Raw genomic sequence first — 24,713 nt, forward strand, 5'->3', positions numbered from 1 at the left:
TTTGATTTCCTAGGTTATCGTGAAGAAATACGGAAATGCCGTCAGTGTGCAGAGCAGGGAAAAGCCTAAGGTGTAGACACTTACTGACTTCTAAAAAATGGATTATGGAGAAGCAAAGACTAGATCCCCATTGTTAAAATTTAATTTAGTTCATCATTAGCAGAGGCTGAAAGGTTGGTTTACCCACAGGCATCAGATTCTTGTGTGACTTTCACAGAGCAGAACCTATTTTGATTTTAAAACTGTGCAGATGCCTTTGCTCTCTTGCCTGCGAAGCCAGGAAGGAGGCTGCAAAGCATTCAGGACATATTCACAACTCCCTTCACTTTGGACTTTGTGGTTGTGCAATCCAAATTTTATTTTATTTTATTTATTTATTTTGTTTCTTTTTTTATTATAAATTTTATTTTTATATTCCCCATACAATTGCAACCCCCTTATTTTGACCCCAATCCCTAATCCAAATTTTAAACAGGCTTGTTTTTGGAACAGTCTCTAGGTAGTGTCAATTTTCCATTGAAAAAGTGCTAAGAGAGCTTCCCCTGGTGGTGTAGGCGGTTGAGCGTGGTGCTATGAAGCTGTCCACAGCCACTGCAGGGCCGGTTTGATCCCGGCCAGCCCAGCGAGGGTCCCACATGGCGCAGCAGACCTCTCCTATCTCGCCCGCTGCTCCCCTCAGCAGTGTATTTCGTCAGTCTGCCTATTCTTTTCCCTTCTCTGGCTCTAGTGAATTCTCTCACCCTCCCACGCTTCTGACTGTACCCAGTGCTTGTATAAATAAATAAATAAATCTTTAAAAAAAAAAAAAAAGAAAAAGAAAAAAGAAAAGTCAAATGAAAACCATTAGAACTCCCTCTCTAGGAAAATAGTAAGCCAGAAACAAAACTGCCATCCTGGAGGAATTATAAAAATTCATAGTACCATTAAGGACTTGAAAAATGCAAGAGTAGGGCCTCCCTGGTGGCACAAGGGGTTAAGTCTCAGTACTATGAAGCTATCCGCAGCCACTGCAGCACAAGTTTGATCCCCAGCCAGGGAGCTAACCCACATGGCATAGCAGGCCTCTCCTGTCTGGCCCGCTGCTCCCCTCAGCAGTGTACTTCAGTAGATCTGCCTGTTCTGCTTCCCACTCTGTCTCTGGTGAATCCTTTCACCCCCCCTCCCACACTTCTACCTACACCCCAGCTCTTGTTCATATAAATAAATCTTTTAAAAAAAATGCAAGAGTGGGCTTCCCTGGTGGCTCAAGGGGTTAAGCACCACACTACGCAGCAATCCACAGCCTCTGCAGCATGAGTTCGATCCCTGACCGACCAGGAAGAAACCCACATGGTGAGGCAGAACTCTCCTGTCTTGCCTGCAGCTCCCCTCAGCAGTGTATTTCAGTAGATCCACCTGTTCTGTTCCCCACTCTGTCTCTGGTGAATCCTCTCACCTCCCCTCACCCCCACATCTCTGGTCTGTACCCCAGCTCTTGTATGCATAAATAAATAAATCTTTAAAAAAAAAATGCAAGAGTGGTGATTCCAACCACATCCCTATTCAGCCTACCTATTTGGCCTGTTGAGAAACATGGATCTTGGAGAATGACATGGATTATTATAAGCTTAAGCAGGATGTGGCTCCAATTATAGCTGCTGTGTCAGAGTTTCTTTGCTTGAGCAAATTATTCATCCTCTGGTCCCTAGCTTGTAGCTATTGACCTGGCCAATGCTTTTTCTTCACCCCTGTTAATAAAGACCACCAGAAATAGTTTGTTTGCAGCTTTTCTTTCTTATCTCAGGGATATATCAACTCTGTACCCCTCTATCATAATTTAGTCCACAGGGGTCTTGATCACCTCTCCCTTTCACAAGATATCACACATATCCATTACATTAATGACAGTTTGCTAATTGGATCTAGCAACCAGTACTTTAGAAGCAGCAATTACTTTAGACTTATTAATAAGATAGTAGGAAATAAACCCAACATAAATTCAGAGCCTTATACTTCAGTGAAATTTCTAGGGATCCAGTGGTGTGGGGTTAGTCAAGATACCCCTACCATGATGAAGGACAAGTTGTTGTGTCTGTCCCCTCCTTCAACCACAAAGGAGGCACAATGTTGAGTGGGCCTCTCTTTGGAGTGTGTCACTCTGCCGCATTTACCAAGTTATCTGAAGATCCAAAAATGCAGGTTTTGAATGGGTCCCAGAATAAAAAGAGGTTCTGTAGCTGGACCCACTCACTGGCTATGCAAGCTGCTCTGCCACTTGGGCCTCCTGATCATCTGGGTCCATTGGTGCCTGAATTGTCAGAGTCCGATGGTTGCCTTTAGCAGCCCCCTCTAGGTAAATTGCAGAACAGGCACTTAGGATTTTGGTGCAGGTCCTGTTAGCACAACAGCTACTGGGTGTCCTACTTTTAGAAAGTGAACATTTTACCATGTGTCACCAAGTTATCATGATCTGAATTGCCCATCATGAACTGGGTATTATTCAGTCTGTCCAGCAGTAAAGTTAGATGTGCACATCAAATGGAAGTGCTATATATAAAATAAGGCTGAACATGTCCTGAATATATAGCTAAGTTGCATGGGGAAGTGGCCCAAATGACCTCAGTGGTCATGGTTCTTTACCTGATGGGCAACTTATCCCTCCATTACTAAAGGGTCTGGGCCTTTATCTGTCCTGGGTCCTGATAGTTTTCCATTGACTTTACTCAGAGATCAGGCTACTAAGAGAGTATTACCTTGCCCATGACCAGTTGAGGTATCTGATGAAGGCAAAGGGGATGCAGAATGGGTAGTGTAAGAAGGTATTTAAAAATAATCAGCTATGACTATGTCACCAGTTATAGGAATGAGAACTACTATTGTCATGAGTATTTCTTCTTTAGTTTGTCATGAATATGTGCATGTGTATACACACAGAGATTCATGTTTAACTTAACAAGACATCAGGAAGAATAAATGTCATCGAAGTACATTGCATCCTCTTCTGGAGAAGGATTAGTACATTTCCGGTTGTACACAGGATAGTGGCATCATGTTAGCCAAAAGTTTGAACTTGTTATTATTTTTATTTGGAGATTGAGTATGACTTAAGGATATGTATGTGGATACCAAGTTAAAAAGTGGTGGACTTGTGATAGTTAACTTACGTATCAACTTAGAGGATGTTTCTCATGAATAAACATTCTAATCAGTGATATTTGTGTAAGCAGATTGCTGTCCACAGTGTGGGTGAGCCTCATTCAATTAGCTGAAGGCCTGAATAGAAAATTAGACCAACCTCCCCAAGCAAGAGGGCATTCTCCAGCAGACTGCCTTTGGACTAGAACCACACAGTTGGCTCTTCTGATAATGAAGTCTATTGATTCATGTTGCAGATTTGGACTTGGTATTGTCAAAATTGCATGAGTAAATTCTAGTGAACTAATTTACAATGATGATAAATAATAGATAGATAGAGAGAGAGAGAAAAATAAATCCTATTGGTTCTGTTTTATGGAAAATTTTGACTAATGCCAGAGCCAAGGGGACAAACGTCTTTATGTAATTATCAGACCTTAAGATCTTTGAAAATTTAAACAAATCCTTGAGCATGTAGTATTTCTTTTGCAAGAAAGGAAATTATTTGTAAGCCCACGTAGCAGGGCAATATAATTAAAAGAAAAAAAAACAGGGTTTTTGTAACCCTGTTCATTTCCTGTAACCATATGAAAGAAGTATGAGAAATATTAATAACACAAAAATGCTATCATACAAATACGGGTGCCTTTAGGTCTAAATATAACCTATGAACTCCCAACAATGTTGATGTTTGGATTCTTTTAGATGTACAGCCAGAACTAACAGCTGCACCTTATAATTCCCCAGTTATTTCTTCGCAAGTTATTTCAGAATGACTAAGACTATTAAAATATCCATGTTTTTATCCACATTTTAAAATATCCACATATTCATAAAATTGTTGCATAAAATTGTGCTGATATCAATTGAATTGATACATGAATCTGAAATATAGTTTGGATAAATAGCCAGTGGTTTCTCTCAATAAAGATTTCTCCTTTCTTTTGGAATAATGTAAGAGGAATGAGCACTAATGTTGGTGGAGATGACACCTGATTATACTTAACTTATTAGCTTTCTGCATGTGAACAAGGTATTATGTTTGCTTAACTCCTTATATGAGAAACAGAAATTATAATGATCTCTTTTTGAGGACTGTGGAGCATGAAAAGAAATAAATTGAGTGAAAGTGTCCTCACTAGTGCCAAGCACACAACATTTTCTTGATAAGTCTACTTTTTCTTTAGTTTTAGATATCCTAGAGCAGTGATTAACTCTGTGGCCTCAGAAATCCTTTATCCACTTTAAAAATATTGGAAACTGGGGGGGCCCGGATGTCCGGGCGCGGAGGCGGCGTCGGCCGGAGCCCGAGCCCGAGCGCCTCCGGGCGCGCCTGCCGCGGCCGATGGCGGTAGATATTCAGCCAGCATGCCTTGGACTTTATTGTGGGAAGACCCTGTTATCTAAAAATGGCTCAACTGAAATATATGGAGAGTGTGGGTTCCAGTGCACTTTTCCAGCACATCACAGCATTATTTGAATGCAGTATGGCAGCTATTATCACCTTACTTGTGAGTGATCCAGTTGGTGTTCTCTATATCCATTCATGTCGCGTACTGATGCTTTCTGATTGGTACACAATGCTTTACAACCCAAGTCCAGATTACATCACCACAGTGCACTGTACTCATGAAGCTGTCTACCCACTGTACACCATTGTATTTATCTATTATGCATTCTGCTTGGTATTAATGATGCTGCTCCGACCTCTTCTGGTAAAGAAGATTGCCTGTGGGTTAGGGAAGTCTGATCGATTTAAAAGTGTTTATGCTGCACTTTACTTCTTCCCAATTTTAACCATACTTCAAGCAGTTGGTGGAGGCCTTTTATATTATGCCTTCCCCTACATTATATTAGTATTGTCTTTGGTTACTCTGGCTGTGTACATGTCGGCTTCTGAAATAGAGAACTGCTATGATCTTCTGGTCAGAAAGAAGAGACTTATTGTTCTCTTTAGCCACTGGCTGCTCCATGCCTATGGAATAATCTCCATTACCAGAGTGGATAAACTCGAGCAAGATTTACCACTTTTGGCTTTGGTACCCACACCAGCACTCTTTTACTTGTTCACTGCAAAATTTACTGAACCTTCACGGATACTCTCAGAAGGAGCCAATGGACACTGAATATAAAATGCCAAAAAAAAAAAAAAAAGAAAACCCACCTCAGAGGTGTTCTAGTAAATAGAGAAATGAAGTATATAAGTAAGCTTCTGTCATACATGGGAATAAGAGCATTTCTCAATGTTTTGTTATTGGACTCAACAGACTATGTTTTAACTGTTAATAAAAATAACAGGAATTTCAGACATTTCTCTAAGTCTGAAATTACATAGTATAATACACTACACAATTAGAAAGCATTGTTATACTAGAGGCCTGTTAGGAAGCACTCACCTCTGCAACAATTCAGTTTTCTTTAGGGGAAAATCATGTTCTTGTGTACCTAGAGATGTGTGGTTTCCATTTCTATTAAGAAAAACCGAGCATATAACCTGAAATCCTTAGCATTGGCATAGTTGTGTATACCTTTCAGTTATAATGTATTATAAGGACAAATATTTGTGGGGTCTGATGGCAAAAAAAAAAAAAATAAAATAAAAATATTGGAAACTGGACTTCCCTGGTGGCAGAAGGGGTTAACACACAACCTACAAAGCTATCTGCAGCCACAGCAGCTCGAGTTTGAACCTGGCCAGGGAGCTACCCACATGGTGCAGCAGACCTCTCCTGACTTGCCCACTGCTCCTCTCAGCAGTGTATTTCAGTCAATCTGCCTGTTCTGTTTCCCACTGTCTCTGGTGAATCCTCTCGCCCTCCCGCACCTCTGGCCTGTACCCCAGTTCTTGTGTGCATAAATAAATAAATCTTTAAAAAATATATTGGAAACTCCCAAGAGATGTTGTTCATATAGATCATATCTATCAGTGTTTGTCATACTGAAACTGAGAAAATCTGTTGGAGCATATATTTATTTAAATAAGTCCATTTCATATTAATATAAATTATAGTTTATGAAAGTAATTGTTTTCCCAAGCAAAAACCTGTAAGAAGAATGGCATTGTTTTACATTTTTATAAATATCTTTAATATTTGACTTAACAAAATGCAGCTGGAATCCCAGGTCTCTTGAATTCACACTGCTTCTATATCACATTTCGTGTAGTCTCTGGAAAACCCCACTGTATACTCATGAGAAAATAAGAATGTGAAAAGGCAAATAGCATCTTAATGTTCTTATGAAAGTCGTTTTGACTTTGTGGACTCCCGAAAAGCTCTGAGAGCTACTGCCCTATGGTACAGAGAAACTTCTAGCCGTGTTGGTTCAAGAGACGAAGGCATGACAATCTCTTCCTCTGCAAGCACACATGTGCTTTATTTATTGGCGGCCTATGCTGCTCTACTTTACTGTGAAAACTCTTCATTGATTCTCACTGCCTCCATTTCCAAAACACTCTTCTGCCCTCCCTTATTCCTCCCTGGTGAATAACAGTGCCTCTTTAAGAGTAAGTTCAGGTTGTCCTATGCACTATCTTTGTGCGTTGTTAGTAATCAATGTATTAATTAAAATGCTTTGACACTGTATTATCAAAAAGCAAGCTCAAGTTTCTCCCCCTTTATCTGTGAAGTCTACTCTGCCCCTCCAATTCCTCTAATGGGAATTGTCCACATCTCTGGACCCTATGTCCATCCAGCCTGGAGCACTTTATAGCAGAGAGGTATTATTAACCTAAGCCAGCATTTTTGTATAGGAAACATAATTTTCTTCTTTTCAAAAGTTAGACTCTACCAAGGGATGAATGAACTTCATGATTACATAATTAAAACGAAAAGGGTATGTTTTATGTTTTTACTTTGCAAATGATCTCTGTGTTTCATTATTCCAGGTGCCTGTGGTGGCCATACTGGGCTCTGGTGGCGGGTTCCGAGCCATGGTGGGGTTCTCTGGGGTGATGAAGGCACTGTACGAGTCAGGAATTTTGGATTGTGCTACTTACATTGCTGGTCTTTCTGGCTCCACATGGTTAGTATACATTTTAAATCTCAGTTATATCACCCTAAATGTTTATCATTGATCAATATGAAACAATAAAAAAGAAAAGGTGATTTATGAAACTGAACATTAACTTCAAGTTACTGAAATGTTCCAGCTTGATATAGCAATTCACTCCTTAAAAATGCTTTTAAGGCAAATTCATAACTAACAATGATTTTTCATAAATGATCATAAATGAAATATCATAAATTTCTCCTTTTAAGCCTGCTTGTAATTTAAAATGTAGTTAAATATATATATACATATCAATTAAAATAAGTCTATATAAAATACTCCACCCATAATTAATTAAATCTGCTGATTTGTCATCTTTCAGCAATCGTGTCTAAGTCTCCGTGATTCACTAGGTATTCATTTTCTTCTTTAGGGCAAATAGAATAAAATGCAAGATAATTCAGTACACAGAAGAGGGGAAACAACTTTTCAATGCAGAAATGTAATATACTTCACTGATTTGTATCTAATTATGAAATTAATGCTTTAAATATGTTTAAGCTTACTACATTGAAAGAGAGTGTTAAACTTGCATTTATTTATTCGTATGCTGTAGATATCTTTTTTCACACATATATAAAATGTTTTCAAAAAAAGATACTAAATGTTTTTTGCTCTGCCTACCTTTTTATCACATTGGAAACCAAATATTGTCCTTGCTTAGATTTCCCAAATAAGAGTATCATCTTATTACAGCATGTCTGCTTTGATTTACAATGCTTTTTACTCACTCAGCTATGGTAAAACTCTTCTATGACAAGATTGCTTTATATGTCTGTCATTTTTAAATGTTTGTGTCTTTTTATCCTTCATTTTTCCAGTAAAGAGAATTTGACTCAGAAGTCAAGTAATTTGTCCAAGGTCATCAGTAGGGTCACCGTAAACTCAAGCTTCTGATCCTCCTATTTGGGATTCTCAACTAATCCACAGCCTTCCCTTAGACAGTTGTATATTGCACACACAGATTTACATTTAAATAATCTATGGTTTTTTCAATATTTGAACCAGATGCTGGAGCTAAGTAATGAAAACCTGGAACCATGGTTACTACCTTCTTTTTGAGTGTACCCTCAAAATGATTTATCTCTTTTGAAAGAAGGGTGTAGTCCATCATTATTCTTGTCTTTAAAGGAAAGAGCAGGCACCTGCCTGTTTAATGAGTAATGTGATGGGAAAATTTGGACCTTTACATTATTTCTCCGACTCAAGTATTTTGTTATTACTTGTCAGTGGTTTTCTTTCTTTGTTTTAACTACTTGTTAGATCTCTATGGTCTGTCACTGATGAATATACTCAAGAAGCTCACTTTCTTAAACTCAATAAAGAAAGACCAGATTTGAGTGCTGGTTTGGGTGTATAAGAGTGTGTGTTTGGACTTGGTTAGAGCTGCTGTCATTGCTTTGGTTAGATTTATAGATCTTACATAATGCTGTCAGGGTTCTGAAACCAAGTGTAATTAAAAGAATTTGAAATGTGATAGCCCAATCATTTAAATATTACAGGCCATGTGTTTATATATATATAAATATTTGTTCTATCCTCAATGTCTGATTTTCCCAGAGATTAGCTTTATCTTATTTATTTCACTTCTTGAAAGTCTACTCATTCTACATTCCATAAACTAGATTTTCACCCAAAGACCACCTACTTTGCAAATAGAAGGGGGTCTTTTCTTATTTTTTTACTTTTCTTGGAAGTCAGGGAGAATTTAGTTGGAGGTTAAAATGCTTCACACCTTGATTTTCTTTCTTTCAAATCACTCCTATCATGCCTTTTTAAAAATCTGCTCTGATTTCTCCCTCCTCCACATATACCTTTTTGACATCCACTACTTTTCTCATTAATGTGAGTTTTCTGCCAGGACTCCCTTTTGTCTCATTATATCTTCTTGTCTACCCTTGGTAAAGTTGCAAACTTCTATCCAAACCAGTTCCTCCTACTGATAACTTAATTCAAGGAATTCTAGAACATCCCAAAAGTTAGTGAACCAGAGAGGGACAGAAAACCTCAATGAAGACTTCCAAGAAGCCATCAGAAAAGAGAATCAGGTACAAAAAAACTCAAGGGTGGGCAGGGAGTAGTAACTATTTTAGTAGTAGCATTCATATGAATTTAACATTAATGTTTATGCCATTTAAAAAATATATAGTGAATATTTTAATAGCGTGGATACCTGTGAAAAGCTTAGCTTCAAAATAGATTTGGAAATCTTTGTAGTTTGAAAAAGATTCGTTACAAAACAAAAGTAAGGGGCATCTTTCATCATGAAATTATAAGCATAAGAATCTAGTAGAACATTAGAGAGAAAGGTCAGAAGGTAAACCTAGTAAGAACCAGCTGTTTTTCAAGAAAGGAAATCTAGGACCCAGTGAAGGGTTTTTGTTTTGTTTTCAGAATTTGGGAGTTGAGCATTTTTGTAGTGTAAGGTGAAGAAGGCAGTATAGAAAAACAGATGAAAGGTAAAGACAGAACTGGATCATGGATAGAAAAAGATCAGAGACAGGACCGATGAAAAGTGCTGGTGAAGCTGTTAACCATGGGGAAAGAAGATACTTCCTGAGACGGAAGGAAAGTCAGCCAGGATGATTCACGTTAGCAATTCTCTCTTGAAAAATATGGGTGAGAAGGTAAAAAGTTCAAAGGAAGGAATTCGGAAAGACTTGGAAAAACAAATTACACTCCTGTGTTGTGTAAGTTTTTACAGTCTGCTGATTATGACCATTGCTTGGCACGCATAAGGTAATACGGAAATATCTGAGAAGCCCTGGACCTCCCAAAAAGCTTTTTGTGATCACTAGAGAGAATGTTACGTAGGATAAAATTTCCCTGTAACTGCTACTGCATTTGTTTCTGAAATTATTTTTGGATGATGCTTGTTATTCACTTAATGTAAAAGTATATATAAAACCAGGAGAACTGACATGAGTGAACTGGGAGGATCATGAGAGTGATCCTTGTTCTCTTATTTGGCACAGTTCCTTTTCAGTACAGCTGTTCACTTTTGGTATCTTGAGGGGCTATTGGATACTGCCTGCTGTGTGTGTATGGCATTCCCCCTTAGAGGAAAATGAGAACAGCTCCATACCCACACATAATGGAGCCAATTCATTAAACTGACTAAAATGCCTTTGAAGAATGAGAGCTTTCAGTTTGTATATTTTTCTCATTTTCTTTTTGTTCTCTAATTGCTTATTATTTATTTTTATCTTTTAAACATCCCTGTTTATTTTTTCATTATATAGGATTTCTCTCCTCAGGCGTGGCCACCATAGTTTTCCCACCACCACAGTACCTATAGTCCTCCACCATAGTCCATTGTGCTTGTCTACCCTGTCTCCTACTCTCCTCCTCGCCCTCTCTGTCCCCTCCTGAATGTTTCAGATCTATTGTCTGCTTTCAGTTTTATCTTTGTCTGATTCTTTGTTTGGTTTCTCTAGATTCTTGCAATGAGTGAAACCATACTGTATTTCTCTTTCTCCTTGCTCACTTCATCTAGAATAATCCTTTCTACTGCCATCCTTATTGCTGCAAATGGCATGAGTTTATCTTTTTTGATCATTGAGTAGTATTGTATTGTGTATGTGTACCACATCTTCTTGATCCACTCATCTGTTCTGGGGGCATTTAGGTAGTTTTACTGTCTGAAGAATTTCTGGAACATTGAAAAATAAAACAAGTTTAATAAGTGTCACACAAGAGGTGATGGGTTAAAAGGTCAAGATGGGGCCTCCCTGGTGGCGCAAGGGGTTAAGCACTGCACTATGAAGCAATCCGCAGTCTCTGCAGCACAAGTTTGATCCCCGGCCGGCCAGGAAGCTACCCACATGGTGTGGCAGGCCTCTCCTGTCTTGCCCGATGCTCCCCTCAGCAGTGTATTTCAGTAGATCTGCCTGTTTTGTTCCCCACTCTGTCTCTGGTGGATTCTCTCATCCCCTGCATCTCTGGCCTGTGCCCCAGCTCTTGTATACATAAATAAATAAATCTTCAAAAAAAAAAAAAAAAGGCCAAGGTATATGTTAGAGAAAACAATACTATACTGGTCTTGTTCACTAATGAATCTCTCCCACTTATCATGTTTGATGACTAAATGAAGACTTTATAAGTAACTGCATTTGTAAGAAAATTGATCTAGGAATTCTTTAAGGTTTCTGGATATTTGCTTGACTAACATCAAGAGTCTTCTCAAGTCATTCCAAATCTTAGCTGTGTATGAAATCATCTCTGACACGTTATAAGCACAGATATTCTCATTCAGCAAATCCTAAGAGGCCAGTCAGTGATATTTTAAAATACTGACCATGTGATTTGAAGGCAGGGACTGAATTAAGAATTTCCTCTTCTCTGGTATGCTTTAGCTTTTAAATTTTCACAACTAACTGAAAATGCTAACTGTGAAGCATATGGAGAGAATGAGGCGTTCCATCATATAAATGTGGTGAAAAATTAGAGGCAATATTTTCAGATTTATAGAGGTAAATTAACTTCTTATAAAGGTCCTCCTATGTGTAAGACAACTTTTGAAACAATTTGTATAATTGGGAGTCATTACTGGTAAAGTTTAAAATCAGGGTGATATTTATGTGTTTTCAATCATAGCTCCGACACAGAAAACAGTAATAGTTGAATCCTGCTTTGGTGCAACCAAGGAAACAAAAACGATATTTAGGAAAACTAGCCATTGCCTACTACTCCATATTTAGCTATCACCAAAGTCGAAATCCAAACCTTGGATGTCACCACAATGATAATATGAAAAGTCTGTCAACTCACACATAAGAATTTTAATGAGAGTCTCCCCTGGTGGCCCAGGCGGTTGACCACAGCGCTGTGAAGCTGTCCGCAGACTCTGCAGCGCTGGTTCGATCCCGGCCACGCGTCGAGGGTCCCACATGGCATGGCAGACCTCTCCTGACTCGCCCGCTGCTCCCCTCAACAGTGTATTTCGTCAGTCTGCCTGTTCTGCAACCCGCTCTGTCTCTGGTGAATCCTCTCACCCTCCCATGCATCTGGTCTGTACCCTGGTTCTTGTACAAATAAATAAATTTTTTAAAAAATAAAAAAAAAGAATTTTAATGAATATGGGTTCAAAGATGCCAAACAGAGAACATTTACCCAGTGGGAATGGTTGAGGTATTCTAGGTCTTTCTGTCTCTCAATAGAGCTTGTGTTATCAAGCCAGTTACATTGGGAGGGAGAGAAAGAGGGAGACAAGGATGGAGGGAAGGAAGGAAGATTGAATTGATAACCTCTACATTTTGATCTCTTAAAAAGATCTACCTCTCTGTGGTACAGAGTCTAGATTTTGGACAAATCCTCAACCCCAAAGAAAGGATTTTCTTAATCTACATTCAATGACTAACACTGGGAGAAAGGGAAGAGTTTTCAGATCTTGCTGCTTTCAAAGCCTTCTGGATTGCTAAGGGTAATCATAATGCAGAAGTGCTTTTTAAAATCACGAGTTAATTCATTTAAAGATCAAATATAGATGAGAGGGCATCAGATATAGATCATCATGTAAGTGAGATTTGAGTCATTACATCATCCTTCTGCACAGTTAAGAATAGTAACTTCCATTCGCCAAGTGATTATATCATTTCCTTTTCACCTACCATTTAAAATAAATCATTCCATGACTAAATTGATCTCTACTGACATTAGGTCTGATTCTCTTCTTATTTTACTTTTTTGTATTAAGGAGTGGATTTAGTGTATCTTATTATGAAGTAAAACTGGAATACACACAATAAGGATAGAAATAAAGTGTAAAAATATAGCTACAAAATAGAGTATAAGCTAGTGTTGTGATCTACAGCTTTGGAAGGCATCAGACACAAGCCTAGGTTTAAATTTTCTAGGATTCAAGACAAAAATCCAAATTATATACAGTTACATAATATACAGTTTGTAGCATTTTCATAAAGAATGAAACATATCTTAAATAGTTCCAAAGCCAATCACCATATAGACTCAAACGGGTGTTTGATTTTTCTGTTTTTTTAATATGTCCTTAACTATATATAAAGCAGCATCATTGCTCCAACGCAAACAAAAAATTGAAAAGTATGATGATCTATAGTTGCTTGTTGATTTTGATTTTTACTTTATTATAATTAGTCTCTTTCCTGGTCCCTTATTTAGGTTTTCTAAATTCCTGCTATGAGTGAGGCCATCCGGTATTTTTCTTTTTTTTTTTTTTTAAGATTTATTTATTCATACAAGCACTGGATACAGTCAGAAGTGCAGGAGGGTGAGAGAATCCACCAGAGCCAGAGCGGGTAGCAGAACAGGCAGACTGACGAGGTCTGCGCACCATGTGGGACTACTTACCAGTGGCCAGGGATTGAACCGGCGCTGCAGAGGCTGCAGGGAGCTTCGCAGTCCAGCACTCAACTGCTGTGCCACCGGGGAGGCCCCATTTTTCTTTTTCTTTTTGGCTTATTTCGCTGAGCGTGATTCCTTCCAGCGCCATCCATGTTGCTGAAAATTGCAGTAGTAGGATCAAAACAAGGGGGGTGGGAATTGTATGGGGACTATAACCAAGATGAAAATGCAAAATTATGCAAAAATTGTGCAAAAATGAAAAATTATGTAAAATATATATAAAATAAAATATAAAAAATGGAATTGATGATAATAAAAAAAAAGAAAAGTACGAAAAAAAAGAAAAGTACAAAGCTGAATCTTTGTGTGTGAATGGATCATGTGATAGATCTTGGAATAGCTATAAAAATGGGTGGACTTTGTATCTTTCCAGCAATCTAAGCTGCCATATTTGTGGTTACTTGATGATTATGCCAGGCTTAAATGCAGAGTAAGCCTATTTAACATGTACCATGCATTTGTGGGACATGTTAGGATTTCAGCTCATGTTATAAAGATCTTTTAAGAATTTGTTATATTCTTTTGCAGAGTATATGTTTCTTCTAGGTCTATCATCCTTGCCCATTTGCTACTTATAATTATTCTCAATTTGTCTCCAAGTAACTTGAAATCCAAAAAGAAATTCTAATTTAATGTGAAGTGGGAGAGTTTGGTCTCTAAGAACTTAAATCCTATGTAAAATATTTTTTCAAAATAAGTCCTTTCAGTTAATAGGACAAATTTTCAATTCTAGTTCTTTCTTCCTTTTTCAATTGGGACATTATTCATTGTAGTTCTATGGAAACAATCCAAGTGCCCAATGTCAAATGAGTGCATATATGTGTTGGGATTCTATACAGCTATTAAAAAAGATGAACTTTTGTCATTTGTGACAATGTGGATGGAAATGGAGGGGATTATGCTCTATGCAATAAGCCAGAAGGAGAAAGACACTATATTCACTCATGGAATATAAAGAAACAAAATAAAGAAACTGACAAAACTGAACCAAAGTAAAGTCTTGGAATATGACCACAAAATAGAGGTTATTCGAGGGGAAGAAAGAATAGGGGCTTGCCCAGTAGTAGATGGTAAAGGGATATGGTTACTCTGGTGGGTGTGGTATGGAGGTGTTTATCTGAAAAAGTGTAAATCTGTCCCCCTAAATCATAAACAGTGTGTTATCAACCAGTGTTACCTCAATAATAAATTCTTTAAAAAAATGCATTTGTTAGGAGAAATAGGAATTGATAATAGTTCAACCAACACATTTCCTCTTTGTAAATAATCACCATAGAAAATCAAATTATCATATTGTTTGACCGGTCTTCTACCCAGATGAGTCACTTTGCTTCATGACTCAAATATGCTGTCATCTAAATGAGATGTCCATTTCTGAGAGTAGACAAGTGGACAGTGGTCTGGTGGTCATCTCCTCTTCCTGACTGTGCATGGAAAGTCCAGTGCTTCCTCTGAGACCTGCCCTTTATCTTACTTTCATTGTAGACCAGCTTCTTCCTGGTCGATGCATTCTTTCCTTGAATATCTTCAATCAGATCATTAAATGAACCAAACAGTCCCACTATTCTTTATTTCTTTTATGGCAGAGTGCTTGCTTTCCTTAGAGACTACCATGCATTGTCCTTCATCTTTATACCGATTATCATTTGTTTCCTCCACAGGTACATGTCAACCTTATATTCTCACCCTGATTTTCCAGAGAAAGGGCCAGATGAGATAAATGAAGAGCTAATGAAAAATGTTAGCCACAATCCTCTTTTACTTCTCACACCGCAGAAAATTAAAAGATACGTCGAGTCTTTATGGAAAAAGAAAAGCTCTGGACAGCCTGTCACCTTCACTGATATCTTTGGAATGTTAATAGGAGAAACTCTAATTCACAATGTAAGCTATGGCTCCAGCTGCAATCCTTTTAATACAAATAGACTACGTCAACTATAATGTTGTAAATAAAGCAAAGTGTGATGCATTTTGTAAAAGACATTTGAATCACATTACCCTTTCAACAATCTGAACTGAGCTATGCACACTCCCTGCCAGACACAACTCTACATTTCAAACTAGTGTTACTAGTTCATCCTAATTGTGTATCAGCTTTGACACAGAGAAGTGATTTTCCTTTTCCTTGGAAAATTTACAACGAATGTCTAACTGCTTGTTTACCCCCATGATAATCTTATTAGATAAGGAGATGAATAAAAATAATTTTTTACGAAGTAGAGGAAGAATGGAGGCTGCGTGGAGAATCAGAAAAGGAAGTGAATCACATGGAACAAATCCATTTGACACATGATCATGGCGTGACATTTCATCTGAAGATAAAACAGGGGCAATAGAGTATGTGCCAGGGAATCCGGGGGCTAAATTCCTGGCTCCAAAACTACCAAATCATTCTCCAATTCAAATGTAGACATAGTCCTTAGAGTTATGGTTGTTTTTAAAATGAAAACAGTTACTTCCATAGAGCTTACTTTTTGTGTGTTTTTCAGGACTCAGAATTCTAGAAGTGAGAAGACATTATAAATATTTTGGCTGTGAGTGGTGAATATGTATCTTTAGCTACCTAAAACCATTTCTTCTTTCCTCTCTGGGCAGAGAATGAACACTACCTTGAGTAGTTTGAAGGAAAAAATCAATGCTGCGCAATGCCCCTTACCTCTGTTCACCTGTCTCCATGTCAAACCTGATGTGTCAGAGCTGATGTTTGCAGGTATGTAAAGACTCCTTCACTTCATTTCCTGTAAACTTTGCACTGTGGTTTCCAATGATTTTCTTTAGAAGAAGGTCACAAAGCAATTTTAGTGGCTTATTTATATATATATTCTGGAATACATTGGAAAATATTAAACTTGGTGATTTTCTAGTTGCAGCAACTATTCCATGAAATTAGTTACTACTATGTCTTCCTTGAGTTAGTACAGTAAACCATAAAAAATAAATCATGGTTAAGATCAATAACATGATTTTAATGACCAATTTCTCTAAGACTTTTAATACAATAATGTGTGTGCCTAGCCCTTTTAGACCATGAATAGTCTTTTGTGTGCTGGATATAGTCTCATTAATTTGGGTAATTTATTATATGTTGGTACTCAAAGCACTATTCCGATTTTTATAATTCAGTGCCTAAAAAGTCCTAATCTGTGCTGAGGCTGGTGAACAAATGCCTCATTTTGTTAATTCTCAGAGGTTAACACTGGTTTCTATGGCTGCTTCTATTTTTTTTTTTTTAAGATTTTATTTTATTTATTCATGCATACAAGAACCGGTTTACAGGCCAGATGTGCGGGAGGTGAGAGGACTCACCCAAGACAGAGCAGGGAACAGAACAGCCAGACCTACTGAAACACACAGCTGAGGGGAGCAGCAGGTGAGGCAGGAGAGGCCTGCTGCGCCATGCGGGTATCTCTCCTGCCAACCGGGATCGAACCCGCACCGCAGAGGCTGTGGACTGCTTCACATTGCTGTGCCCAACCGCCTGAGCCACCAGGGAGGCCCTGCTTCTGTTCTTGTAGGGTGTTCTAAAGCTATGTGATTCCATCCTTCTGAGGGACCTCTGCCAGTCCCAGCCTGCAGTGTGATAACATTTCTTTCTGTGCCTGGTAGGCATCATAATATTTTTAGGAAAAATTTCTCAGTGACATCAGTCACACTATTGCTTAAAGAAATCATCGTGAACAGCATCTGCTTAACAGATTTATATTCAGAATCCTTTTGCAATTTTTAAGTCTCACTTTTTCTTCAAGAGATGATTCTCAGGCAAGAATTTTTAATAGTTTATAAAATGGTGCTTCTGAAATTTATTCATTCAGCAAGTGTTTCTCAACTGTTATTTTTTTTTCCTTTTATTGAGGTAACATTTGTTTGCAACACTGCATCATTATATGACTAAAATATGTGTCATATTTATGGCTCAGAAAGCACTTATATTTATTATCTTACTCACTTTTTACTACAACCAAGGAGAGGGGTGTATTTAGCTTTATTTCACAGAAGAAGGCATAAATCTCTGAAAGATTAAACGATGTGTGCGTTACCACACAAAAAGTAAGTAGCAGACCTGAGAATTTGGGTCCCAAAAGTCCTTTGTTCTTTTTATTAAAATATTGGTCTCTAGAATGGAGCAGGCCACATGTAAGGTGAACTCCCCTCTCCTTTCACAGTGTTTTGTCCCTATCCTATATGACCTTATCTATTCCAGGAATGTATAATACTATTTAAGAAGGCACAAATGAATATGGAAATGTCATATATTTTATCCTCAGTTTCCTCATCTGTTACATGTATTTTGTATTTTTCTAAATAAGTGAGATAAAATATATAAAATAGGGCCTCCCTGGTGGCATAGGCGTTGAGATGCAACCTATGAAACAATCAGCAGCCACCGCAGCACAAGTTTGATCCCTGGCCAGCCAGGGAGCTACCCACATGGTGCGGCAGACCTCCTGACCTGTTCGCTGCTCCCCTCAGCAGTGTATTTCTTCATAGTCTGCCTGTTCTGTTCCCTGCTCTGTCTCTGGTGAATCCTTTCACCTTCCATGCATCTGGCCTATACCTCAGCTCTTGTATGCATGGATGGATGAATCTTTAAAATATTATATATATATATAATATTTGGCTACATAAAATATTTGATATTATAATATTATACTATATATAATATAATATATATAGTATAATATTATAATATAATATATAATAATTTGGGTAACAGATCCAAATTAAGTTTCTGGTAAATCTTAACAATTTAGTGTGTTCTATGAAAGCTGTCCTATAAAAGCTGTATGAGAAAAACGAGAGGTCTGGACCTTAAGGAGGAATAGACTGTGCTTATGAATGGTAGATGGAACCACTGGATGGGCAGAGGTGGCAGCATCAGGCTAGGGCCCCCCTTGGGCTCAACAACAGTGAGAACCACACCTGACCACCAGGGGGTCACAGGGAGAGTGAAGAGCTTCTCACGGATGAAAATTATGTGCTACAATGAAATTGTTCTTTGTTTGTTTTTTTTTTTTTTTTTTTGCTTTCCCATGGCTATTGCCTTGTGACGTCTTGATTCTTGGAATTGTTTTTTAAATACCACTAGTTTGCTAGTCAAATCCACATATGACCAAATAGCCACCTTTCACTGCAGAAATGTTTGGATATGGTGAAACAAGCAGTGGACTAATTGGAAGCCTTGTCCTGCTTCTAAACTGAAAAACCTCAGGTGGTCATTTAATTCTGATTCTTGTTTTTCTCATGATGGAAGAATATCAATAAACATTAGGTTTATCTTGCAGAGCAGCTAAGACAATCACACAAGGCTTGCATAAAACTGAATGTGATAGAGACATAAAGATGTACCAGGTTTGTTATTGAAGTTACAATTGTTACAGTAGCCTCTTTGTATTCTGAACTTTGGGTCACTAGTCATTCTGGGAAAAATCTGACTCAAACAATTAAAGAATAAATATACTTTAGAGAGAGAATATTTGGGAATATTTTGAAACAAGAATGTTTTATGTCCAGTTGGTAGTCTTTGGACCTGAATGTGTCTGATTTGGACTCGCTGTCCAACTGTGATATTGTTGCTGAGCTGAACAGTGTACTTTCAAATAACCTTCATTGTTTAAGCTGAAATGATAAGAAGGTTCAAGCTGTTTTTTCCAGCAGAGTTGAACAAAGCCATCAAGTATTAGTCATCTGGATTTTGTACTCACATCAGACATCTGTAGTGCATATTATGAAGGCTCAAGTAGTTTTACTTGAGAAAGAGAAGTAAACTCAAATGAAGACATGTTGATATTTTGTTTCTTTAAAATTTGCTTAGTTTGAAAAGGAGTATTCGGAAAAGTCAAAATATTTCTGAGTTGTATTTTAAAAATCAAAGAACCAAATTATTTTATTTCACAGAAATTTTATCAGCAACTTTGCTCCAACAATATCAGAGAATGTCTTCCTTCCCTCTTAGAATAGCTTTAATTACTGTCCCCTTTTAAATATTTTAAACAAATAAATGTTAGTTGTTTTAATTGTTAAATAGTTTTTACTTTTCCATCTCACTACCTTGCTGTGGTAATATAAAATTTTCATTTTGAAAGTACCATTGGTCAGTAAATTGCATTTAATGAGCACAACATATGAGCAACACTTCAGTAGTAAAATAAAATATTTAAGCCATTCAGCATAAACACTTTGCAGTGTAATCTTGTGAGTTACAATATAGGAGAATAAGCAAAAGTAAGGATGAGGAAAAGGCAAATGTTAGAAAACACTTTCTTCCATTTTTTTAAACTGTGTACATTAAGAGAAAGAGTTTAATTTGTTCTATCACCTTCATGGACTTTATATCTGAGTCAGCAATTTTTAGTTTTCTGTTCCTTAGAATTAAGATGGGCTTTACAAAAGATGTCTTGAATTTTTTTCTTGATTACTCCACATTTGTATTCATATTTTGATATTTTACTTACCATATAATTAAAAGTTATGTTTAATGATATTTGTGTGACTTTTTTAGTTAAGGTAACATTAGTTGACAACACTGTACATGATTTAGGGGTATAGGTTCACACCAATTTAGATGCATGTTACCATACCTCACATCACCAAGGCACCCACAGTCCTGTACATAGATTATGGGGTCTCCTGCCCCTTTACAAAAGTTATTCAGTTGTATTCTATCTTGTTCATTTATAAGATCCCCCTGACTTCTATAAATGCAATATACATAATGGACAACTGGTTATTTTTCCTGTTTTCTTCTTTCTATTCTATTAATTTTACTGAAGTAGCATTGGTTACAACACTGTATATGATTCAGAGATATAGATCACATCTCTTCAGGTGTATGTTACAACACCACACCTACTACCGAGGGTCCCAAGGTCCTCCACCGTAGTCCATTGGACCCCTTCCACACTTTGCACTCTACTGTCCTCTGTTCGCCTTCATTCTACAGATTTCTGGGGTTTGGTTTTGCCTGACCCTTTGTTTTGTTTCTTTATATTCTAAATATAAGTAAAACTATCTGGTATTTGTTTTTCTCCTTCTGACTTAATACACTTAGCCCATTCTCCTTCAGTTCCATCCATGTTACCCAAATGGCAAGAGTTCATCTTTTTTTTATATTTGTTTAGTATTCCATTGTGTATAGATACCACATTTTTTTATTTATTTATTTATTTAAAAGATTTATTTATACAAGCAATGGGTACAGTTAGAAGCGCGGGAAGGTGAGAGAATTCACCACAGCCAGAGCGGGGAACAGAACAGGCAGACTGACGAAACACACTGCTGAAGGGGCCAGTGGGCACAGCAGGAGAGGTCTGCGCGCCATGTGGGACCCTCGCAGGCCTGCTGGGGATCTAGCCGGTGCTGCAGAGGCTGTAGGCAGCTTCGCAGCCCAGCGCTCAACTGCTGAGCCACCGGGGAAGCCCTAGATACCACATCATCTTAATGTTATATAAAAGAAAGAGAATGATCATGTCATTGTTGAAGTGATCTTTAACTGCACATCTCTGTAGTATTTTCCTATAATGGATTGCTTTTTATGGAAAAAAAAATCATTTTTCATTTTTGTTGATTGCATGTTGAAATCCTAATGTTCTGATATACTTGGTCAAATAAAATGTTATTGAAATTATTTTTCACCTTTTTTTCAACATGACTAGTAGAATAATTGAAAATTACATACTTGGCATGTCTTATATTTATTTTATTTGTGTAACATTTGTAATTTTTCAGATTGGGTTGAATTTAGTCCATATGAGATTGGCATGGCTAAATATGGTACTTTCATGGCTCCTGACTTATTTGGAAGCAAATTTTTTATGGGAACAGTTGTGAAGAAATATGAAGAAAACCCTCTGCACTTCTTAATGGGTAAGTGATCAAAATCTACCACTAGTTTGCTTGACAACTAAAATCTGTGTGCATTCTAAGATTTTTCTGTTTTTGCTTTATTTTAGGTGTCTGGGGCAGTGCCTTTTCTATATTGTTCAACAGAGTCTTGGGAGTTTCTGGCTCACAAAATAAAGGTTGCACAATGGAGGAAGAATTAGGTATTGCAACAAAATATTTACAGTGATAACTATGCTACATTGATAAATTTCATTAAAGTATATATAGAGGAATTTAAATTGCCAAAAATGTTGTAATTTCTCTAAAGTTATCAATAATTTGGTTTAATTTACTGAAACATTTCCTAAAAATAACGTATACACACAGACACAAATACATGACAAATGTTATTCTGACATAGAAGTTGTAAAATTCATAAAAATTTTGATTTCTAAGAATAATTTTTACTAGTGCTTGATTCCTTTTATTTATTATACATCTACACAAAGTATTGTTATTTGTATAGAGAATACTCCTATATCAAATAAAGGTAGCTTTTTAAAGATTAGATTCATCAATAGTTGAACTTAAAGATAAAAACATGCCTATCAGTTTGCTTACTCTTAAATACTAACTTAATAGAATTCTCTTAGCTTCTTATAGCTAAGTCATACCAAAAAGAAGGGAAAAGTGTATCATGTCTAGTAAATTAATATAAATGACTTTCTTAAAAATAAGGACATTTGCCCATAATTAGAAATAATATTTACAAAACTTGAAAAAGTAGACAAACTTAATTGAGGACTAATTAAAGAATGATAGGAACATAGATGCTAGAGGAACTTGAATTCGACTTAAAGCAAACAAAATATGACATATCAATATATTCAGTATCTCCCTTGCTATCTGTATTATGATCAACACTAGAAACCAACACTTGATTTAATTAAAGATTTGCAAAATTATGCAAAAAAGAATACAATTGTAACATATTTACAAACTAACTTAAAATTTGTATATTATGTACAGTAACTTTCTGTAATTTTTCATATTTTCTTTTTTTAAAGGAACTTTATTTCTTTATTTTTTAATTTTTATTTATTTTTGCAAAGAAGAACTGGGGTATAGGCCAGAGGTGCAAGGGGGTGAGAGGATTCACCAGAAAAAGAGTGGGGAGCTGAACACGCACATTTACTGAAATACACTGCTCAGGGGAACAGCAAGCAAGAGAGGAGAGGTCTGTTGCACCATATGTGGGTTAGCTCCCTGGACGGGGATTGAACTCAGGCCATAGGGGTTATAGCACTGAAACTTAACCCCTCGGCCACCAGGGAGGCCCATTCTTAATATTTTCAACAGTGTTAGTTGTTTGTTGGGGTAGTTTTCAATAAGTATTGGAAAAGTGATCTAATGATTGCACTAAAGCCAAAGATTTTTTTTTAATAATAAAAACAATTAACAAAAGCACTTGATGCTTAAACTTACTGCTGTCTTGTGAGCGTCCCTCAGTTAGAAGCAACCAAGATCGGTGGAACTCCTGAGCCTGCCTGAGTATCACTACAGAGCCACATTCTTGTAAGAGCAACCACAATTCTGAAATGCATTGGTTTGGTTTATTTTAATAACTATTATCTCCCAGATGAATATCTTGTTTTTGACTCTAACTTTGTAGAAATATCAAACCTTCTCTATTTTATGTGAAGATTTCTGAGAAAAAGAAAAGAAGTACCCCATGCTCTGAAGCTGCTTCCTTCTGTTCCTTCTCAGCTGAATAATCCAGATAAGACTAGGGTTTATTATCGTTTCCTCTTCAGTCAGGAAGCAAATAGAGCTAAAATAACACATCTGAAGGTGGGTGAGACAGTGGCTGAAGGCCAGGGAAAAGATAGACTTTTATTCTGCATAGTCTTGTTCCAAGCCTCCCTCAGAGGCCAGTGGTTGATGACATTTTATTTATGTCAGATTTGGGGAAGGTGGTACTTGAGATTCCCAGTCAACAGGATACGTGTTATCTCAGATTAGGTAATGGGGAGACCTGAGAGGTGACTGAGGGGATATTTGGGCCCTGTGACTGTCATCCACTGGCTGACTAAAGTCTACCTCATAGAGGAGTTTTCAGAGGTGGCTTGGGATTTTTCTTTCCCTTCTGAAGAAGGCCTGGAAGGTAAATCTGACTGTAGGCAGATAACTAAATGAAAGTTGTTGCCTTTCAAGAAATTTTGAATATGAGTAATCTGAGCTTTTTATCAGATGGAATTATACATTATACTGTGGTGGAAAATAGATTAATACAGAATATCAGAATATTTAGATATTCATATCATGAAATGTTCCTTATATAAAAAAATAATAGCTTGGTTAGCCATTATCTTAAAAGAGAATATCAAATGTATCCACAAAAAAAAAAAAAATAAATGCTTTAGAAAAGAAACTCTTTTCCTACCCAAATGCATATAGAACTAGAGACACATGTGTTGTATGTGACATCTGGAGTAGATCATTTCTTTTTTCTTTTTTAAAGATTTATTTATTTATGTGTAGAAGAACTGGGATATAGACCAGAGGTACTGGGTAGGGTGTGAGAGGATTCACCATAGACAGAGTAGGAGCAGAACAGATGCATTTACTGAAATACACTGCTAAGAAGAGCAAGCTGCAAGACAGGAGAGGTCTGCTGTGCCATATGTGGGTTAGCTCCTTGGGGAGGAACTGAACTCAGGCCCTGGCAGTGATAGAGCTGAGACTTATCCCCTAGGCTACCAGAGAAGACCTGCAAGGAGGCCCTGGAGTAGATCATTTCTTAATACCTCCCTCTTCTCTATAGCAAAATTACTTTGTGTAATAGTTATAAAGTAAAATGTATAATAATACTTACTCATGAACATTTTCTTTTATTGAATTCACATATGCAATCCTGCCAGTAGTATTAGCTGTGTAAAGTTAAAAACAATGTCAGTCAATCTCCTCAAGCATTTATCAACCCTTTCCTATCCATTCTTGGTCATCTGTCTATATAACACTATGTGGGTACAATAAATAAACACAGGGTAATATGGGGAAACCAATAATCTTTAAAAATAAAAATTGTAACTCTAGAAACACATACAAAAAGTGTCACTATACACATAATATTTTCACATAAGTATCCAAAGTAAGTTTGATTTTTCTACAAATGATGATTATAAATCATTTGTGTGCTCCATAATTAAGGCACTTTTATTAAAAAAAAAAAACTGGTTATGATACTGGGTTCTATGCCTGTCTGCTTTAAGTATCTGTGGCTATGTTTTAATAACTGCACAAATTATCAAGACCAAAAAGAAAACATATTTCATCAGACAACTTTC

At 37.0% G+C, this 24,713-nt stretch overlaps 2 protein-coding genes across 2 annotated transcripts in view; both read left to right on the forward strand.

Annotated features, from left to right (window-relative positions):
* The window catches only part of PLA2G4A (phospholipase A2 group IVA), a 150,558-nt gene that overhangs the window by 86,075 nt on the left and 39,770 nt on the right, over positions 1–24,713 (forward strand). The window contains exons 8-12 of the mRNA XM_037506320.2: positions 7,001–7,137; positions 15,207–15,429; positions 16,141–16,255; positions 21,271–21,408; positions 21,495–21,587. Of these exons, the coding sequence (XP_037362217.1) occupies positions 7,001–7,137; positions 15,207–15,429; positions 16,141–16,255; positions 21,271–21,408; positions 21,495–21,587 (706 nt within the window). The remainder of the gene's footprint in view (positions 1–7,000; positions 7,138–15,206; positions 15,430–16,140; positions 16,256–21,270; positions 21,409–21,494; positions 21,588–24,713) is intronic.
* LOC119241196 (JNK1/MAPK8-associated membrane protein-like) lies at positions 4,421–5,687 on the forward strand. The gene is given in 2 exon segments (XM_037506321.2): positions 4,421–4,554; positions 4,556–5,687. Coding segments are annotated over 2 exon segments (780 nt in total). The 5' UTR covers positions 4,421–4,459; the 3' UTR covers positions 5,241–5,687.

The sequence above is a fragment of the Talpa occidentalis genome, unplaced genomic scaffold (assembly GCF_014898055.3).
Source record: "Talpa occidentalis isolate TD23 unplaced genomic scaffold, MPIMG_talOcc4v2.1 talOcc4.12, whole genome shotgun sequence".
Taxonomy (NCBI): domain Eukaryota; kingdom Metazoa; phylum Chordata; class Mammalia; order Eulipotyphla; family Talpidae; genus Talpa; species Talpa occidentalis.